The 22034-nt window shown below is 42.1% G+C and overlaps 1 protein-coding gene across 1 annotated transcript in view; it reads left to right on the top strand.

Moving 5' to 3' along the window:
- The window catches only part of agbl4 (ATP/GTP binding protein-like 4), a 163568-nt gene that overhangs the window by 40949 nt on the left and 100585 nt on the right, over positions 1-22034 (top strand). Inside the window, exon 4 of the mRNA XM_037250705.1 lies at positions 18766-18860. Within this exon, the coding sequence (XP_037106600.1) occupies positions 18766-18860 (95 nt within the window). The remainder of the gene's footprint in view (positions 1-18765; positions 18861-22034) is intronic.

Consider the following 22034-nt stretch of genomic DNA (forward strand, 5'->3'; position numbering starts at 1 on the left):
TTCGAGCAATCAAGCGTTTGTGTTTGTCTCCTCGCCGGTGCGGCAGAAGGAGCGGGAAAATGATTTATTGAAAGTCGTAGCTTCTCCTGCAGGCCTCCTGGAAAGATTTGTTGTGTATCTCTCCGCTCCCTTTATAGCTGCTTGTGCTGCTTTCAGCACTTTGACACAGCTAGCGAGGCTTATTGCTGCCTTCACGCTGCCATTTGCTCTCACTATTAGGGCTACTTTCACCTCACGTAATGTGAATTGTCTTATCGCACTGATAAATCTCCTTCTGATTAATATAAGGTGCACGTTTTGCCCAAGGATATAGATAGGGTTGGAAACATTGGAGGAAGGGTATAATTATTACTTATGCGTATCGACCCCCCTCCCCTCGCACCGCCATCGCTACTCCTCTGTTTGCCCTCCTTGCCCTCGCCGCCCATCCCTGCCTATTGAGTTACAGATCTGCAGTGTCTAAGTAATTTATAATGGGCATTCACTGTGGCAGTGCAGAAATCGTATTTGGGATGGTAAGCTAATATGATCATGAGCATTTTAACCTTTTTTTTTTTAGCTCTGAAATTACATCTGTTCCTTCGAGAGCTCGCTTTTCCGTGTCCCTCCCTCTCTTTCGCTGTGATCTGATTAGACTGTGCTGTCTGTTTGGGCTTTCTTCCTGCATGATACACACACACACACACACACACGCACACAAACCAACCTTCACGCAACCACTTTGGCCCGTATGTTGCGTGGCACATCTGTCATTGTTACACTTTCTGTTACTTAACTGGAGCATTTACATTTTTGTTGACGTCACAGTGTGTGAATGCCAAAGACCAAATTCATATCCAACATCTTACATCATCACCAAGAGCCTTGTTTTGCACAATAGCACTTCCTGATCAAGCCTCCTTCTGATTGGTCAGGATTTTTTTCTGGCTTATTTATCTATTGCTCAAGTTCGCTTTTTATCGTGTGTGAAGTTCAAGACCAGGCAGCCTTGACCTTCAGAAATTACCCCAATAAATAAAAAAATAAATAGTTGCAATAATGAATAAATGAATGAATAAACACATAAATAAAAAATAAAGAAAAAAGGTTAATTAAAAAAAGAAATAAATAGATAGATCGATAAATAAAGTGACACAACCTGCAGTATTGTCCATTCTCACTGAGCATAAGGAATAATATACCTGTGATGATTGTTATATATAGTTTGTCTCCATGTGTGTCTGAACCTCCACTGGAAACCAAGTCAAGCTACAGCTTTTAATATATACAATTTTTCTTTTCCCCCCATACCTCTTCCTGTGTCACCCTAAAGATGTTTATAATGGTAATGATTTGACTCATCAGCGGCGCTCTAGTCAGAGGACACCCAGTTAGAGATAAAAGAACCTTTGGAGATTCACAGATTATATATACAGTGCATTGTATCTCGCCAAACGTCCTCTCAGTCTCCTCCACCTCTGTCTGAACACAGCAGCCCAGCTCGGCCGCTGCTGGAAAAATGTGTGCCGTCGTCAGAAAACATTTATTTCCTTTCTGCTTGCCTGCCTGCCAATCCCCACGGAGCTGTTTCGTGTTGAAGGCAGAGATTTGACAGGGTGGAGGCAAGCAAAGAGAAGGAGGAAAAGAAGCGGGGAGAGGTTCTTGCACATTTATGTGTTAGAATCAAAGTGCTCGGTGTAAAGAAAATGCAGTCAGATTGTTTTTAAGTGCGTGTGCATGCGTCTGTTTCAGTGTGGCGGTGCCAGCCTGGTGGCTCTGAGGGTGGGTGGGTGGTTGGGTGAGGGAGGGGTGGGTTGGCGGTGGGTGATGCTCGCCCTTGGGGCTCCCCAGACGCCTCGCTGCGGTGTTGGGCGCATGGGTGTGTTTGGAGAAGCGAGGAAGCCAGTGTGTGTCTCTAAACGCTCAGATTCTGCTGATCCAGCAACCTCCTCCTCCCTCCCTCCCCCTCCTGCTCTTTATGGCAGCAGAGCACGCAGGTCACCTTCTCACTTGCTGAATTTAATACTCAGCTGGAAAAGAGGCAGCGAGGGGGGAAAAAAAAAAAAAGCAATGGTGGACTATCGGGAAGAAAAAAAAAGAGGGATGTAATTGTCTCTCCTTGAGTGGATTTTTTAGATCATTTAAGAGAGTGATTTTTGGGACACAAGAATCTTGCTGAGTGGAGCTCAACACACACACAGAAAAGAAAAACACACACACACACACATATTGAGGGCTCTTCTGGTTGATTAGCAGTCAGGTCACCTTTCTCCAGCTGTGAGTGGGCTTCATTTAGATGGGAGCGATAAAAGCGGCTACACTCTCTAAGCTTTGGGCACGCCGCTGATAGCAGCGGTGGCCCGCTATACCATTAGCAAGCGACTCCTTCGCACTACCTGACAACCATCACTCTCTCATTGTACTCCTCCAAACTGTACCAAATACATTTGATTCACTTCCAAGCTGATAATCTGGTGTTATCCAGTGGGACGTACGCATGCCGCAGCTAAGCTAGCAGCCCAGGCAACATTGAATCCGTTTCCTTTTTGCAGCCACTTGATATATTTGATGAATTATTTTGCATATGCACACCTCCTCCTAGCTGAAGCAGATTTATGGCATCTACCGACCGCTGTGACTGATGCAAAAGGCCGAGTGACTTGAATGCAGCTTAAGCCAGAAGGCATGCATACAGAGTAGTTTGCAAACCTTGACTCTATTAATGGAGGTTTGATGTTATGTTAATGGACAACTGTGTGGAAAGGACAAGAAAGGGTTTTGGATTTCTTAGATGCCCTTGATGCCTTGTTGATGGAATGAAGGGCGAATAAAAAGGTTTTTTCATTTTTGGGGGTTGGTTTATGTTTTTTGTGGATTTGATTTTAGGACTGTGACATCTTAGCAATAGCCCCGATTTGACTCGGTTCTATCTGCTTTTATCACACTTCTCCGCAGCAACACCTGTAATTAATTTTGTTCTGCGATTCGGTACCGTAATAAACGTTCCTGTTGAAGTCGGGCTGAAATTAAAAGCAGTGATCGAAAGGGTGACAGTTGAGATTTTTTTTTTTTTTTGCTTCCCGTCACCTAATATCCTGGATACGCCTAACGCTCGGTTAAAGCGGCGAGTCGGCTCCAGGAAAATGCGCTGCGGCACTTTGAAAAAGCGAGTGACAAATCTGCGGTGACACATTTCGTCTCATTTCCCCCCCTTCTCCATCATGCGGCACGTACTTGCACCTGAGGAATTTAAATGACAGATTGTGCCTCCCTGTACCTGCTCCTGGGCTATTGCCACAGGAGCAGGGAGGGGAGGGGGGGGGGTTCACTGACCATGCACGGCTCTGTAAGTGTGTATCTTCGTTGGGGGCAAAGCTACGCTCTTCACCGGGCTGGCAGAATGCCTCCTGTTCAATCTCAGCTCTGTCAAACTCACTTACCGTTCACAACTAACAACAGATGTCTTGGTCGCACAACCTGCACCTTAGGTTGTTGTTTCTGCCCTCAGGTAGACACACACACATATACACACACATGCAGAGATTGACTGAGGTGGTTGTGTCAGTTGTCTGTCAGTCAATATCAGGAGCTAGCGCCCTTATTACAGCAGACAATAAGTCAGTGTAGTGGTGTGAAAAGTGGAAAATGTTGATGGAGTCATAGACAGAGGACAAGATGGGTCTTCCAGGGAGGAAGAAAAAAGGTGTCAAGAGCAGATGTTCATCTTTATTTGCTGTAAAGTACTGCATGGAGGGAATAGTAGATTGGCTCTTAAAGCTGTTTTGTCATTAAATGTGCATGGGTGGGAAAAATTTTTGATGGTGCATTCAAGGTTTCACAGTAGTGACAATTGCTTACTACTAACCACCTTGAAAATTGTTGTTTAAAACTCGAAACAAAACCAATAGAAGTTGTTGAATCATATTTCCAGAATGTACTATGGATATAAAAAGTCTGCACACGCCTGTTTAGATGTTATTTTATTTTTATTTATTTTATTTTATTTTTTTATTTTATTTTATTTATTTTTTTTAATTAAGAAAAAAAAAGGAGTCCATCGGACACTTAACTTTAAAATTTAGAATGTCGACGTGCTCCTCGAAGGATTTTGGCTTTGTTACACAAAGATTTTTTTTATTAGTATTTGTGTGTGTGTGGGGGGGGCACAAACAGCAAAAAGCTTCTTTTTGTATTTGCCAAATGACCTTTGGCTGACACTGCTGTCTGAGAACCAAACACACAACATTTTTGTTATCCTGTATGTGTCAAACTTACTTAAATATTTCCAAAGTCCTTTTTTTTTTATATATAGTTTCCCCCAAATTGCTAAATATGAGCATATACATGCCAGTGGATTTAAACCAAGAGGAAATATATCAATGGATTAGGTCAAATTGAATGCATACATGAATAATATTCCCGCAACAACCTATTTTCAACAACCAGGAGGTGAGAGAAGAAAGTTTTGCGTGCCGTATTAGATTCCACCATGGCCCAGCAGAGATGAGCACAAATAGATTGCGGTCAATTCCGGTTAAGCAAAATTCATTTCCGTGTGTTCGCATGTCAATTAACCCCGATGGCCAAAAAAAGTCTACATTCTTTTTAACAAAAAGATTAATCATCAAGTCGACTTACCGCCGTCGACTGGGATTGTGACTCTGTCTGTACGTTGTGGAAAACTGAAATGAGCTGAAATAGTGGCACGGCTGCTGAGGACACAGTTGTGAAATAAATGGAGAGACATGGTGTGAAATAATTTATTAAATCAACGACGGGCAATTAATTTAGCAAAGGGGCCACATGAGAAATGCTTGCCGGGGGGGCCAAGCCGACAATCTAACCTCAACTTTATTTCATATTATTTTGAAATGATAGATGATCACACCAAATCACCTTCTGTGAGTCATTTTTCCGAGTATGAGTGCAGATGCAAAGTATCGTTTAATTGGAGTGAACAAAAATAATTCAAACGTTTCTCTTCATAGTGTTTGACAATATAGAAAAATGTGCCTCAGACTTTCCTGTCTTGCTTTTCGGAGAAAATAGAGACATATTTGACAGTTAAATAAGGAACTCCCATAACCTCATTCTAACTTGAAACAGGTAAAATTCTCTTGTTTATTCACATTTTTGTATCTGTCTGGGCACTACAGTTTCCCACATGTCCAATTCTCTCCAAGTCTTCGAAAACAAGCCGAGTGCGCAATCAGTTTCGCTCTATTTTACGCAACTCCATAGACGCACACACACAAATGCATATGTATATTTATACGCACACAGCTTGTTCTGTTGCCTTGCTTATCAAGAGTTTTATTGTCCCTCGCAATGCTGGGTAATTAGATGTCCTCTGCTCTGTCTGCCTCTCTCACTACCGGGAAAGAAATAGACCTGTCACTATTTGGCCACTTGAAAATTCAACAATGCTAAGCAGTAATGGCTTTCTTTGTATCCAAGTAATGCACTGCATTGACAGCGCGGACACTTAAAAAGGCGCAGCTGTCTTTTTTTTTTTTTTTCTTCAAGCATACTCTTCCTCAGTTTTATTTGACTTCTACCTCCGACAGCTAGGTGAAACTCCAAAAAGTGCATATTCAGAAGAATGGATGATTTTTGTCAATTAGCGTTTGTAGTCGTAGAAGTCGGTTCGGAAATGCAAAAGGAACTGAATGAAGAAGATATGCGGATTGAATACAATGAAATAATTGGTAGACCGAGCGTCACAAAAAGTCAAAACACGATCTCAGCAAGCACAATAAAGTCAAATGAAGAAGGACACAAAATGGGATTCAGATCCAGATCTGAGACCGGCCGACTGCCAGTCTACCCTCGATTTTCACCTCCAAGAATTATGCATTCCCTTTCTTCATTGTCCTGACATGCTTATCCCAGTTCAGGGACAGAGGCCCCCCATAAATTGAACAGGAGGCAGGTCAGTCCTTCACCAGGCCAAACGGGCATCTTTTACTCAAATGCGCCGCCGGTCCTGTGATTAAGTTGCAGAAATAACTCGCTGTGTAATATCCCCTCATTAACATTAACAGCAGTCAAGGACGGTGCACGGGTGTCAGGGGTAAAATGTATGGCGGGAACAGAGGCTGTGCACTTAAGTAGCCACGCCGAGCCTGACTTGCATCAGGGACTTCATTCCACAGACGGCATGCGGCACGGTCGCGTGGAGGTCATATTGAGTTGTCACGGACCAATGATCTATTTCTTTACCTGTCAAGCCCTCGGAGAGTCTGAGCCAAGAGAGGATAGAGGTGCTGTTCACCTCTTGCCCTCTGTTTATTCCCCCAGTAGTGCTTTCTGCAAAAAGAAGCTGGCTTTAAATGCGCTACGATAATGTCGTCGCTGTTGCAGTCCTTCTTGTTGTTTTGAAAGGCAAGTGTAACCGAGTTTAAATTAGAAGGTAGTCCATGTATCCTTAAAAAGGTGCAAAATTGAGCTTCTAAAATGAAATCCATAATTGTCCTAAAAAATGACACTTAATCCTTAAATCTAGGGTTCAAAGGTCAACACAAAACATTATGGTCAGATTTTCAATATCCACTCTCATTAGCATATTTTGCAAATGGAGCTGTGGGGCTAAAATCATTTTTGTTGCGGGCCACTTTGTAGTTCTGGCTTCACTCAGAGGCCGAATCCATAGAATCGTTTAATCGTCTCATCCCGTGTCAATTTAGCGTCGATGCAGATTTTAGCAAGGGGTCATGGAAGTAATTTGCTTTCGCGGGGTGCATAACTTCATGTAGCGGGCTAGGTCTGGCCCTCAGGCCTTAGGTTTGACACATTGATGGCTGTTAGCTCTCATTCTGTGTTCGCTATTCAGCCAAGCAGATGCAGGCAGTCAGCTTACCCCGTCGTGAATCAAGGATATATTGATATCTGAGCCCTTCGCTGCCCCAGAACAGGCCCGAGAATACCCAAGAGGCACGACGAGAAACGAGCCGAAGTTCTCGATGCCGCCGCCCTCGGATTTCTGTGGCTTCCTAAATGGAGGATTGCTTGCGTCAGCCCAAACCCTCTTCTGTGAAAGTCACCTCTTCTCTTACTTCACTCCCACAATATCCACAGCCGAGATCACATTCCCTAACTTCGATTCTAAACTGGCAAGAGGATCCGGGTCGCAATTGTCCCTTATTATCAAACTGTTCCATAAACAAAACTCAAGATCAGCAGCTCCAAAACCAAATTACCTATCTGGTCGCCACGAGAGGATACCGCAAACTCCTCCAACTAAGTTTGAAAATGCACAATCCTCTCGTGTATACCAGACCTCAGATAGACAAATACAATAAACAGTGAAGAGTCTTGCTATTTGTCTCATTTTCCATGTAATCAGCATCCCTCTTGTGAATACTTCAATACTTTGCTGTGAATACAAGTTCAAAAGAGGAAGCCTAATTTGCAATAAAGCAGCACAAATATTCTCTTGAGGTACCCAAAAAGAACTCACTTAGCTCTGGAGAGAGAGAGAGAGAGAGAGAGACACACACTTTGTTTCATTTTGTCTACTTATCACTTCTGTGCTTGGAATTTTCAAAAACGTCCCTGTCCCTAATTCAAAGTCCACTCCAATGCCGATAGATGATTGTGTCCACATGCCTTGGGAGAAAACACTGACATATTGCTTTGTTGTTTTTTTTCTTGTTGTGTATAAGTGTTATGGTGTTATTAGTCTTGAGATGTTTGTCTTTCAAACTCTTAAGCACAATTTTATAGACACGGTATATTTCATCGTGTTTTTATCTGTCTTTTGTCAGAACCTCCTGTCTTCAAAACTGTGAATATCTTTAATGATCACACTTTGCACAAGTGTCCACAATTTACTTGTCTTTAAAATGGCCGTCATCTCCACCAGACACCCAGCAAGAACATTTTAGCAAAGGGCGCTACATTGTTAGCATGTCCTCGTCATAGTTGAGGACTCTTCTTAATGAGTTCATGTCCGTTGGTCTAAGTGTGTCTCGTGATAGACCTCGACCAAAATCACTTGGGACCGCCTCCAGCTCAGCCCATGACCCCGAACAGGATTAGCTGTCGAAAACAGATGGCTGAATAGTGATAGCGAGTACTTTAGGGATACCTCAGGCATTTTTCGTTCCACATTTTCTCCACATTCTTAATCACCTGGACAACACCATACGAACATGACATTTTCGGATCACTTGTGTAAGAACGGCGGCCTTCATCCAAGTCAGATATGAATTCACTTAAAACTCTTGAGAGAAAGAACAACCAGGTTTGGAGTTATCTGTAATGGCCAACATTCTGCTGCTTCTCAGGTGCTGCATCCCGCCTTGGGCTACGAGCTAAGTGACCCAGTTCTCAGGCCTGTCTGATCACTGTTGGTACTGGATCGGGATAGCTCACTCTTACGACGAGAAAGTGGTCAGAGAGTGCGTTCAGAGTCCGCAATCACCTAATCCTAAATCCTTCTGCGGCGTTTTTGCTAAGTGGGGACGCGACACCCCTCCCCGCTAGTCCATCCGCCTCATTGACGTTCCCTTCGGGCTGCTTTTGAAGGTGCTTTCATTTAATCATTTCTTTAAAAAGTTTTTTTTCTTTCTTGACTGCAGTGCAAGGTCACAGATCACATCACTGGTGCTTTCCGACTCACTGACCATTTAATCAAGCCAAGGTCCATTTTCCTGCTGCTCTTTTCAGGCTACCTTTTATTTCTTTTGGACAAGGCCTACGGTCCAATTCCATTCCCCCACACAAACGTTGCAGTTACACTGGGTAATTTGGCAATAATTCCAAGAGATTTAGAGCTTGACTCAATGTCATGTAAAGCTCGCGTTGCCTTTCATGAAACACTTGCCAGCTTCTATCCTGGAAAATCTTCTTGCAGCTTTCGTTGCGGTCTCTCACGCGGATCATGCAAGTCTCGGCAACTAGCTGCTTTGATATCGCTCATACTGATGCAAACCTTGGCAGAATGAGGAGGTGGCATCAGAAATGTTTGGTGTGCAAACAACACCATAGAAATTCTGTGCTCTAGACTTGCTATAAGAAAAAATAAAAGTAGCTCAACCAAGGCTGAAGTATATCGACCGTTGTTTTTAGAGCTAAACTTGGTCCATTTATTTTTCTGTCATCAATTGTTTTTTTTAAAGTAATCACCCTGATAGCCTCAAACGTTTTCCCAAATCTTTTCAAACAGGAGTTTGAGTGTGTCTAAAATTGAGTAGCAGGTTTAACGAAACAGACATGTAATCTGAAGATTTCTTTGCCGCAGACCACCGTGGTAGTCTCCTTCAGCATTCCCTCGAGCAGACATTAGTGTGGTGCACAAGCATGGTGATCCTGAGCTCCATCAATTTTCAGGGTATTGCAAAGCCGGACCCGTAGCCAACTCTCCGTGGCATTGAGTCGACAGCGTGTAGCCTTAGCAATGCCAGAGGCCAGAACACTCAGAGCACAAACCGCTTGACTCCTTATAACGGGTCTTGATTAGAAAAGGAAATTTGGATGCTTATGCAAACCCACGGTTCAATGTCACTGCCACTACTTGGCTGGAATAAGAAAAAAAATACACCCCTTGGAGTTAAATGTGGAAATTCAGAGTTGTGGATTATAATTAGCGTGATTTTTATTTAGTTGGCAACAATTGTATGGAGCTGTGGAAGTTATTTTTCTCTTTCAGAAGGAAGAAATGATCTCATTTATGCCCAATGAAACACAGATGAAATGAAATAATAAATAAATACATAACAAATAAATACAATGAAATATTGCTTTTGATTCTTTTTTATTATTTAATTATTATATTATATGAATATATACTATAATATATTAATATATTGTTTAATTATTGTTTTATTTCAATTGCAAATGTAGTCAAACCAAAACGTGGTTTGAGGTTGATGGCACTTTTTTTTTTTTCACGCACTGACTGGCTATGACTGAGTCTACTCTTAACTAATTGATTTCAATTTTTGTGCTGTGCTGAAAACCAAAAATGGTCATAATATGCCAGCATGCTAATTTATTTGGAACACATTTTCAATGAACTAATTCAAACGGTGTTGTTGCACACCTACAAACTCCGCAGATCGTGTCAATCGACAATATTGACTGACAAACGTCAGCGCTTTATTGCGCCTGATTTATGTTGATGAAATCATTAGTCAACTGTTAACTAAGCGCCTTCAATTTTGTTGCTTTTACCAATTTTTAGTTTTTTTTGTTTTTGCTTTATGTTTGGATCTTTTGGTAATCCATCTGGGACATGTGCTGCCGGTTGTGTATTGATCTGTTTTGCTGCCAATCGATGATGTGTTGAGGTGTTTTCCATGCTTATCAGACTGTAATCAGTCAACTGAAGGAAAACTATCACTTTTTGTTCCGCCTGATGCTCCAACGTTAGTCCCTTTTTAAAAATGCATTATATTTTTTTCTGCATATTGCATAGACATGTTTAGCCTTTTGTTTTCTATTTCTACCATATGAGAGTGAGGACGCATTTTCTCGTAAAAACAGTTGTGTTGTTGTGAGCCATTAGAAAGCTGAAGCCATTGTTTCTCCTGTGACTCCAAGCCATTATCCCGTTGTTTCTCTTCTCCTTATCTTCTTGTGCTTGGGTTGTTTGGTGTAGTGAAGCGGTAGATGAGACTGTTGTCTGCGTTTAGCAAACAAAGCAACGCGAATTGTTTCTCGGTGAGCCCAAAGAAAGTCTCTTGAAATAAAATTGTTAAAGAATTACTGTTTTACATTCTGTTTTATAACACATTTGTTTTTCCGTTCCAATTCAAGGTCAAGTCACTCAGCTGGTTTAAAGGGTATATTTAAAATGTAGTCTTAAAATAATCTATATATTTTTAGTGAATTTATGCAAGAACTTTCTTTGTTTAAAGGTGAACAAATTGAATTTGCAGTCTCATTTGAATTTTCACGTAATAAGTCACTTTTAAAACTTTGCCTCTGTGTGGGCGGGGCCATAAAGATTTTTTTGTATGCAGTCATGTTGAGTGATAAAATGGAGTCATGGTTACGTGAGATTGACGATACCAATCACGGCTCATTTGTTTTATGGGTTTAGTCATGTGACGTTCGGCCTTAGGCACTGTGATGTCATTTTCATTTGGCAGCAAATGGCAAAATGGCCGCCTCCTGAGATGAATAACAATTCATATTCCTCAAGCGCAATATTAATAAGAATATCGTGTTTAGTGGGGGGGCGCATAGAACATATTATTGTAAAGAAAGTTTTTGACTTAATTTCCCCTTTAAGGGAGTCAATGTAGCTTGTTACTATTCTGTGAATTTCCCAGAGTGAAAAAAGACACACAACATTAATTCTGATCGAAAGATGAATATAAAATAAAAATGGTCCTACTGATGCTTTTAGAGGCTTGTAAACTTTATCAGCTAATTGTGATGTTGAAATAGGAGAAGGCTGCTGTATTGTGGAGGCTGGAAGAAGAAAAAAAAAAAGTCATTGCTCTTTTTCAGGGCCATCTGCCATTCACAACATTCATACTAGATTTAATTCCACAGTGCCCTTTGCTCATCCAGCAAGGCTCTGAGGTCAAGAACCCCTATAGACCTGCTTCTATATTCTCAACATTGACCCATGACAACACTTTCTGCTGATTCAGCACGTCTGTCAGAGCCGAGCCCTCGTGTCCTTCAACCTTTCATCCTTTCGAAGTTATAAAGGCTGTAAAAGATAAAAACACACGTACGGTGTGTTTATCCTTTTTTTGACCTTGATTTGGATCTCAGAATTATTCTGAGTGTTCCGTATCAATGCGTGACGGCTTGTGACAAGCGTGCAGATAAAAGGTGAGGATGGTGGGTGGCGCTAGACCGCCCGCGGTACTGGCCCCTCGCTAACCACCCAAGTCTCCTTCATCAGCTCATCTTGGCCCGAAGTGACACTCGGGCCTCCAGTGTGTCTGTAACGATAAAGATGCCGCCGCTCCGGCTCTTTAATTGGAACTTCTGCTGCTGATGTGTGAACAGCTGTAGGATGGAGAAGGGCAGATCTATCATCCGTGGCCTCAGCACACCACCCGAGGTCAAATGGCAGCCATCGCCGTGGCGGGAAAAGCCCCAAAGCTTCTGTTTATTTATGATTTGATTGCTCTCCTCTCCCCCGGCACCGTCGCCGCTTTTCCGCATCGGCATATTCACAGCTGCCTACGAAATGACTGACGACGAGACGGGCCTCATTTGGAGGTGTGTTCTTGACTGGATGAGAGGAATGACCAGCGAGGGGCTATTTGTCTGTGTGCCCTTTTATTTGGCACAGACACACACTTAAATCCTCCACTCTCCCCGCAGATGCAAATCCATTATACATTTCAAAATGACTCATTTTTCTTTCCATGTGGCTCCCAGCAGTGCTATGGCACCCGACCAACGAGGTTATTTTTCTAATTAATGCAGATTGCTCAAGAAAATAACAACAACAATAAAAAGTGACACAAGTTTGGTGCTATTTTCTAAAATGTCACACAGTGTCCAAGTTTCGTATGAGAAATACAAACAGAAGTAGTCCATAGAGCCTACAGAATGTGTGGGGAGTTAGCTCCCTCTCATTTTATCTCAATTCAAATATTTGATAAGGTTAGACACTTTGCTAACTATTATATAGCAATCTAAATAGCATTTACATGTCATTTACGTCCAACTTCTTTTTTAGACGTGATGTACTGTCAGGCCTATTAAAGTTGATATTTATTTCAGCAGTCAGCATGGTTCCTTTGCTGGAGTTGCAAATGAATGCAAATACAGGCTTCCTCACAAGACAGCTTTTGAAAGGTTGCAATTATGGCCAATGGTTATGAATTTTGGAGACGTGATGTTCGGTAATGACTTGCTGTAATGACTTATTCTATCTGAGTCTTTCATAGGTGGAAAAAAAGAGGTTGTCTAGGGTGGCCTTGCTCTGGTGTTACATGTGAGAGGAAAAAAAAATATATATATATATTTTTTATATATATATATATATATATATATATATATATTTATATATTTATTTTTTTGATCGATAGATGGATGGGCAGATGTCTTGATGAAACTGCATTCAGATTATTTCTTGAAATGACTGAGGTGGAAAAAAAAAAAAATTTAGACTCTCATAACATATTTCCCAAGTGCTAAAATTACCATTAGGGTATCGGGTAGTTGCTGCCTGAACGGAGCAGGTAAAAATGAAGACACGTACACGCTAGATAGGCTGTCAAAGATGGCGCCCATCACTCTGACAATGCCGTTTCCCTCCAACACAAGCACAATAACCTTTTAAGAGGAACCAATCTTCTCCCTCTATCCACAAACAAATATCACTTTTGTTTTGCACACATCATTCCATTATGGAAGCATTATTCGAGATGTTGAAATTGGAAACAGGAAGGAGCCAGGCGTAGACAGCCAAAGAACGGGAGGAGGTGGGGACGAATGAAAGAAGAGAGATTGGTTTTCATGCCTGGTAGTTGGCGAGCCTGTAAATCTCCCAGGAGCGTAGTAGAAGACAGCAGAAGGTTGATAGTCATCCATCACTCCTGACAACCTCGGTGCTCTGGAAAAGCCTGACCGCACCGTGCGCCACAGCCCAACTCCGACCACGTAGGCGCCGAGATAGCCCCAAACAGAAAAAGGCGAGAAAGAGATAACCAGAAAGAGATGTTCAACGCCGAATGAACATGTTCAAGGTTTAAGATGGAGGAGAATGCAGGTAGCTGTAGTTCTCAACACCTATTCAGTCATTTCACATTAATAACTCTCATGGATGTAAAAATAAACTCACCACTGTTAATATTAAATAACGTGAATCTTATCTGAAATAAAGTTGCATTACCATTACTGCGTAATTAAGAAATTTGGTCTAAATATCAACCTTAACATAATTAAAATTAAAAAGTTCCATTATTTACAATAGACGTCAAAAAACAATTCCTTTTATAACTCCTGTAAAATCACGTGAATAAATAACACTTTTTTTTTCTCAAAATAAAACATCCCAAATTCAGGGATGTATGATATAGCAGGCTTAATAAGAAACAAACTCTTTTTATTGGCGATTCTACTGTATCATATACAACTGATACATTTGGTTTTGATAGAGGCTCTTAAAATTGCAGCCAGGCAACACAAAATCCAATCAGCATTTATTTGATGTGCTCTGCAAAAAGCACATCGGCAATTAAATTACAATGTATTTTGTTCAGAAAATCTCTTTGAAAATTTCAAAACTTGGACCTAAATGATTCATTTTCATGTGGTTTCTTTTTTTTGCCACAGTGTACAATTACGCGAATATTTATTGTTATTGGCTGTGAATGTTAGCAGCGGGTGCAAATAAAAGCCACTATTTTGGACCAGCAACACTTCTTATTACCTGGGAGGCGTCCAAGCGCATGTTGCATAAAAACGACGAGTCTCCAAATATCCGTCAATATGCAGCCTTGCTGACCACAATGTTTTGTGCAGGCATGCACAGTCATTATGAAATCGCTGCATTAATTTGTGATCTTGTTAACGTGCTACCGTGTTTCTGTTGGCTGTGCAGTATTTGGCTTTGTGATTAAATGAAGGCGTAAAGCAAAAACACGCACACACACACACACGCATAAGAAAAAAGAAAAACACTTTTGTCGAGGTGAAGTCGTGTTTATCACTCGGCTTTCACAGCTTGCTGATTGTGTGAGTTGAGAAATATGCGTCCATAAACAAAGGTTTGCAGCGGCAGTGTTTGTGCAACCGCTCGTTGTTTTGTGTGCATTCATCAACATGTCATGGTGTGTGTGTGTGTGTGTGTGTGTGTGTGTGTGTGTGTGTGTGTGTGTGTGTGTGTGTGTGTGTGTGTGTGTGTGTGTGTGTGTGTGTGTGTGTGTGTGTGTGTGTGTGTGTGTGTGTGTGTGTGTGAGACTTCCTTCCATGTCTTAGTCATAGCTGATATTTTTGTGATGCTGCTTTCAATCTCTTAAGAGGCACCCGGCAAATCTTCCCCCATGGTTGCCATAACGTAGCATGAAGTTAGCATAAAGTTTGCGTAAAGTTTGCTTTGCTCCGTGGGCTCCACGGCCACAAAATAAAAATTAAACCAAACAAAAGCTTTTTATAAGACTGTCAGTTGTGCTATCTGATATCATCCGCAACAACTCTGTTTTAAATAGTTTTTTTTTTCCTGTGAGGGAGAGCAAAGTAAATTAAAAGCTGACATTTTAAAGGCTGCTGGCCCCGACGATCGATAACCTCGAATCGCACTTTTGTTTATTTAGACCGTGTACTGTTTGTGTCTTCAAAGCATACCGAGTCATTGGGGATGACGATTGACAGAATCACAACTAAAGAAAATTTCTAATACAGGATGGTAAAACTTGTAAGGTGTGTCTCAAAAGTTCCAGGATTAACTACATGTCAAACTCGAAGTTTTTCCTAGTTTGGGTCAGACAATCAATCAACAAACTCACTAAGAAACCCTTCGGCTTTTGTTTGGAAGAGTGAGCATCTGACAGTTCCCGGTTAATAAAGGTTTTGGGATGGAACGTAAAATGAAGGCTTGGTTTTAGTTTGTTGAATTATGCAACTCAGTGTGAGTATTTTACACTTGTATGGCAGCCAAGAATTCCACCAGTGCCTTCCTGTGTCACTGACTTTTACTCAGTGACCTGTCTGTCAGGTTATGTAGAGCAGAGCCACTCAAGGTCACCAGTGTGCTCTCAGTGGGATGGTGTCTGTCCACCTTGCTACCTGACATGCCCCTGACCCCGCCCCCTTCTCCCGCTCGCCCCACACAAACATGTCCAAGGCTACACATGCAAGATTGTGACCTCCTCCCTCTCCTTCAGGGCTTTGGGTCATCCCTCAGTGTTTCCTGTCATGCTGTTATCACCACCTTGTGACCTTGCCTACTGTCACCAGACGTTACAGAAGCTTAGCCACAGCTGAGCTGCTGAGCTTGAATGGAAAATGCCACCCTGGGGAACCACCTCAAACCCACCAAAATACTTTTTTTTGTGTTTCCTTCAGACAAATAATCAGTTTCTCTTACAGGAATATTCTTCCAGACAGCCCGGTTACTATTCAAAATGTGTCTGTGCAAACTGACATAATTGTGCAGCACGGCTTAGTAAAGATTTGCATTTCAGAAGTAAACAAGAAGAATTAATGACTTATGAGAGGTTGACAACAAAGACGGCGAGAAAAAATAAATCAATGTCAAAGCATAGTGCTTAAAATTGGGCCAAATCAAACTTTATCTTTCTTTGTGAGATCATGAGCAGAATTTCTGTTTGCTGCTTTTCCCCTCAGATGGCTGCCTATGTAATGTGATGCGAGTAATAGAGATCAAATCTGTGAACTCATTTTAGCCTGAAACATTAACCCTCTCGCTCTCCCAAGATATCTTAACCAGTGCTTGTAGTGCCGATCAATGTCTATCAAAAGGTCAATGTTTGATTCCAAATGCAATTCTATCCTGAAAAAGAGAACCGTGCTCTGGGGGTGGCCGGCTTAAGAACTCTATTAGCTATGCAGGCACTTTTTCAAATAATATTTCAATATGCTTAGCATAAATAGAAATGCTTGGTTAAAAAGAAATTTCGAACTTCATGATGGAATTCTGACAGAAATTTATTAAATTCATTCATTTATGTTTTCCAGAATGTATGGCTTATGATTTTCCGTAACCTTTTCATTTGTACTGCTGCCGGTATTGTCCGGCACGCTCTTAAGAGTCAGACACCTGTTCCAATCGGCCATCGATGCAGCGATGAGGTCCGCGGAAGGCTTTGACACGCCTCAGCGACATGACAGCTCAGACAGCATGGATGTTAATCTCTTCTAACTGCTTCCAGCCTAATTAAATCTTCCAGGGTCGCACATGTGCTCGCACATATAGACGCAATACACACTTGCACACCGCCGTCGAAATTACTCTTAGATCCCCATACGATTTTAATGATCTGAATCATTCAATCATCATCATGGAAAAAAAAAAATATATTTTTTTGTAATTTTGTATTTTTTGTGTAATTTATTGAAAGTGTCTCTACACTGTTATTGATAAGGATGCTTTTAAATATTTATAACCCGCCATCAAGAAAGCATCTTCATCCAGAAAGCCAATGTTCTATTTTCCATAAACGCAAGAGATCGTTTAATGTGAAATTAGCTGCGCATTTAAAACGTATCTTGGCAAACAATTGCTTTTTAAAATCACTCGGGGGTGGGGGCGGGGTTGGAAAGTTAAAACTGATTGTAAGCTTTCCCGTTTTCACAGACCAGATGAAAATGTGGCCATGGGCATGTCACGCGCCTGCCATTAAACTCACTTGTCTCTGTCTTCCACATCCGCCCACCCGCTTCATTTTCTTTTTCCATTAAAAGTGCTTTCTTTTCCAGTCTTCCACCCCTTCTGCATCTCTTCTGAGCCATTATCTCACTGTCTCTTTGTCTCCCACCATTTCTTCCCATATTACTCTGGCTGCGTTTCAGCCTTCCTGTCGTAGGCCCGCGAGTCTGTCACGCGGCTTCCTCCGAGTTAAATAGGCCGAATAAATAGATTACAAGCGGTAGGTAAGAGTGAAGCAAAGGAAGAAGACAATCTGAATTTGTTGCGGATAAAGAATGGCGAAGGCAGTCAAAGAAAGCCGGCGGAGTCAAAGTAATGCTGCATTTGCCTGAGGGGGAAAAAGGCTGAAAAGTAGCTCTCGCAACAGATGTGCGGGGCAGTAAAGTGTAATTGAAATGCCAGCAGCGATGGTCTTATCTCTCTGCAACAGGAGCCTGCTGCCAGTCTCAACATCAGTTAGATGTCATTTTAGCTAGGTCTGAATCAGCCTGCCACAATCCGCAATCCCCGTTCCTCTGATGCTAGGCGGGGCGGGAGGAAGGGAGGGAGGGAGGGAGGGAGGAAGGGAGGGCGAGGAGGGTGGCGAGCCTGTAATAGGATTTCAGTAGCACCCAGTTAACTTTCACCACCTAGACTTGCTTGGTAATTTGATATGCCCCATCAATAACATTCATTTACCTCCGTGCGGTATTACCGGCGTCATTCATTTGACTTTCATAAAAACAGATTTGCATATTTCTCGCTCCACATTTGCAACGTTGTGAGATGGGAAATGTTAGTCCACGAGAGATGAGCTCAGAGATTCGGTAGTCAGAGGCACTGTGGAGAGCTGTGTTGTTCTTTCAGATTAGCCACTGCCTTGTTTGGGATTTTTTTTTTTTCTTTAACGCAACATGGGATGAGCAGCCGAATATTAAAGCAGCCTTGTATCTGCACTGTAATGCGGATTACTTGCGGGCATTATGTGTGATGGTTTGCGCCTGTCGAAGATTTTGTAGGATTCTGTATAAAAGAAATAAATTAATTTAAAAAAAAAAAAAAATTCATCATGAAAACTTTACAGGCAGTGTTTCAAATGATTTAATTTAAAGTGATGGACTTGGAAATATTAGTGGTAGATAAACATTAATGAGTTACATAAAATAAATATATCGCTCTGATAATTCTGGGGAAGCGAGTACCCACAAAAAATGTCATGTTTTATTTTATTAAAAATTTGCATCTAAAATATTTAAGCCTTCATACTAACATTTTTTTCCCAAATTTCTTCTTTGCTCATATAGAAACAACATATTTTTTTCCATACAGTTCAGGTTAAGGTTTATAAAAATAAATATGATTACAATATAGAAATGTTGCAAATGGCCAATAGCAAAAAAATAAATAATAATAACAAATAAGCTTCTGATTATTCTTGGTGTAATTGATGCTGCTTCCAAACTACCCTGACTTGTTTTCCTTGTTTTGTCTTACAGAGGGTGATTTTCAATGTAGTCAACTTCTCCAAGACCAAAAGCCTCTACCGAGACGGCATGTCTCCTGTCGTAAAGTCCACCAGCAGGCCAAGATGGTAAGTGACTTCTTTGACCCTCACCTACCTTGAGAAAAACACATCCATACTTAAAACAGAGGAAGCGCTCCCAACAAATCGCACATTCCTTAACACACCAGTACGACCAAAGTTCGATTCCCAAAGCGCTCACACAAATTAGCATGTGATCCATCGGTTGCCGCTATGACGGCTGTCTGATATAATACGGATGACTGATGGAAGCAGAAAAGCGTGCGCGGGGGTGCGCGCCGATACGGCGTCTGCCAAGCAGCCTGCCGTATTCAGCCAGGCGAGAAGGGAGAACACAGTGGTGTGATGAAGTGTTGCCGTCCAAGAGGAGCCCTGACATCTGTCACCGCTTGATGGAGGGCATCCGCAGAAACACCAGGCATCTGCCACCCTGAGCCGTACGCGTCTGCCTAGCCTTAGCACCCCGAGCCGGCCGTCCCGCCGCACGCCGCTTGCGGGCTAATGGACGGAAACGATGGGCTCGATAGCGTTGGCAGGACAGATGAACTGCTGTCTGTGATACGGCACGAGCCACATGATGCACCTCGGCTCTCCTGCGTTGCTCGTTTCTCTGCTGTCAAACTAGAGATGTAGTCACAAAACTACAAGATGCTATTTTAGTGTTTCATATGGTCCAAAGTAATCAACTTGATATCTCTAAGTGATTAATATACGCGTACCACAGGTAAAGTACTGTACATTGTAAGTAGAAATACGAAAAGAAAAAAAATGCTGGACAAAACTCAGAAAGCGTAAAGTAGTAATCTTGCTTTGACAGTTGCTGATATTCAATTAAAAAAAAACACATTAAAAAAAACTGTGCAGAGAGCGCCTGATCCAAATTCACACAGGACAGGATAAAGACGCTTACAGAAGGAAGCACCGATAACGGGGAGAAAAATGGAGCAAGACTGACAGGGAACTTGACAGAGAAGGTGAACAGAAACTACAAGAAAGTAATATTACTCAGACAGGTAGACAGGCCAACCAAAAAAGATCATTCCGCCATCCCCACCTTCCATCCTTCCAATCTTTATCTATCAAAAAAAAAAACATATCAGTGCAAGCCCGAGAGGTGAAGCCTTTATCTCCTGGCACAGGTGCCTTATGTCCCGGGGCCCCTGCAACATTGGCTCCCCGAGGCTACAGAGCATGGCTGACTTTGGCTAAAATGGGGCATCTCAGGGAAGCACAAATGACAGATTAAAGTCCCGCTGGGCATTACAGCTACACGTGGATGAATTTATCCCGGATCCTTTCATCCACGCCTTCCTTGACCGATGCCTCACTCCTTGACTCCGTTCGCCTCTGTTGGGACTGAAGACATCAGGGCAACTGTAACGGTGGGGGCTGCGATTCAATTTCGTCTTGTGTTGGTTCGTAAGATGGGTTGCTTTGGAATGTGACACAATCATTTTTATTTTTAAGGGTGCGGTCGTGATATTTGCCGAGCTGAGAAAAACAAATGCTTTTTCCGATATTATTCCTTCACGTTGAGCTGACTAAAATGAAAACTAAGCAGTGACTAATTATCATTATAATATCATATCGTTGTATCGATGAATTACATTCACTGCCATAGACGACTATAGACGTCAAAGATTCATTTTAACAGAGCTGGCGGTGAATGAGTTAACATTGCGATTTTGCCCTCACTCTCAGTAGGTGTGAGGTTAAAAATAGCTTCAGCGCTAACTGAGCTAGCCGATGAACTGTGTTTGAGGTTGCCAAGTAGTTTGAAGCAGCCAAACTGCATCAAGGGTAAAAAGCCTCGTCCCTCCTTTTTTTGTTGGTTTACAAGTCGTCAACCGAAAAGCTTCTAAGAGCTTCACCTCGTAGTCACTCAGCGAGACACAGTCAGTCAGTCCGTCATTCGGTCCATCCGTCCGGCCAATTTTGCTTTCCTACCAAAAGTATTCCTGTAAGCGTGTGACGCAACAGCCGGGCAAAATTCTATTTGGAGCTGTCTACCTCTCCATCGGGGTACGTGTTTGCAGTAATTGTTCTGTCAATCAGCGCAGCTCTGCCCTGCTGCTTTCCTTGCCACTTGTTAAGCCTTGGCAGAAGCTTGAGGGGTTAGCAAGGTGATGCGGGGTGAAGGAACCAAAAAGAATACTCCCACTCTCCTCTTTGAATTGTCCTTCCTGGAGACAGCTGAGACCAATCTTACCAATGTTGGATTTCTGCAGCGTTTTTCAAAGAACCCCCGAGGCACTTTTTTTTGGACTTACCCGTGTTGTTTCTGCTGAAAGAATTCCAATGTCCGTCTGGTTCAGTCGGATTATTGACAAAAGGGGTAGTGAAAGTAAATCATTCTGGCGCTGGAATGTAACGTGATTTATTACAATAACTGTTTTAATTAACTTGCAGGTACTGTATGGATTAATTAGCCCCAAGGGTACATATATTACTTGGACCATAGCATCAACTTGTGTCCTACAACTTGAAATCTATGCTCCTTGTCACAAGTGCTAATAGCCATTTATTGGGCTGATGATATCTCCACCTCCGTCCTCCTACGGAAGCGCCGCGCTCGCTCATCTGGGTGCGAATGTATTTAGTACGTGACAGCGTCGGGGCGCCGAGTTCTCTTCTTGAGATGGAGCGCTGCTTCCTACTCTCTCTCCTCTCCTCCCCTATCCTGCCACAGAGCCACTCACACAATTAACCACGTGGCATGCCTTTTAATAATAGACATTTTAATTGTGAGCAAATGAAGAGTGATGTAAAATAGCTAATAGCTTGTGCTAATTAATAGGGGAATTGAGCGCTTGTTAATTAAGGGCAAACAGGACAGGGACCGACTCGGCTAATTTGAGCATGAAAACCGAGACTAACGATTCATTTCCAAACAGATCCGCTTCATAAACACATCAAGTGACCCATTTAGCTGCCCGGGATCGTTTACGGTCGTCTCAGGTAGCCTTTGCTTCTGCCATCCCGACCTTTGACCTCAAGCTCTGGCTCCGTGCAGCAAACACGGTTATATATAACTGCCCACTGACACAAGACAATAAAAAAAAAAACTTGGCTGTTCTGGAATAACGAACATTTCTGGCAATGTTTGTCTCTTTACTACAAACTAATTTATTTCTGTTTATTTTCAGTAATTGATAAATCTCCTCTGTTGTCTTTGAATTGAATTGGCTCCAATTAATCTTGATACAGAAATTGTTCATTATC

This window comes from Syngnathus acus, chromosome 4 (genome assembly GCF_901709675.1).
Source record: "Syngnathus acus chromosome 4, fSynAcu1.2, whole genome shotgun sequence".
In the NCBI taxonomy this organism is placed as follows: domain Eukaryota; kingdom Metazoa; phylum Chordata; class Actinopteri; order Syngnathiformes; family Syngnathidae; genus Syngnathus; species Syngnathus acus.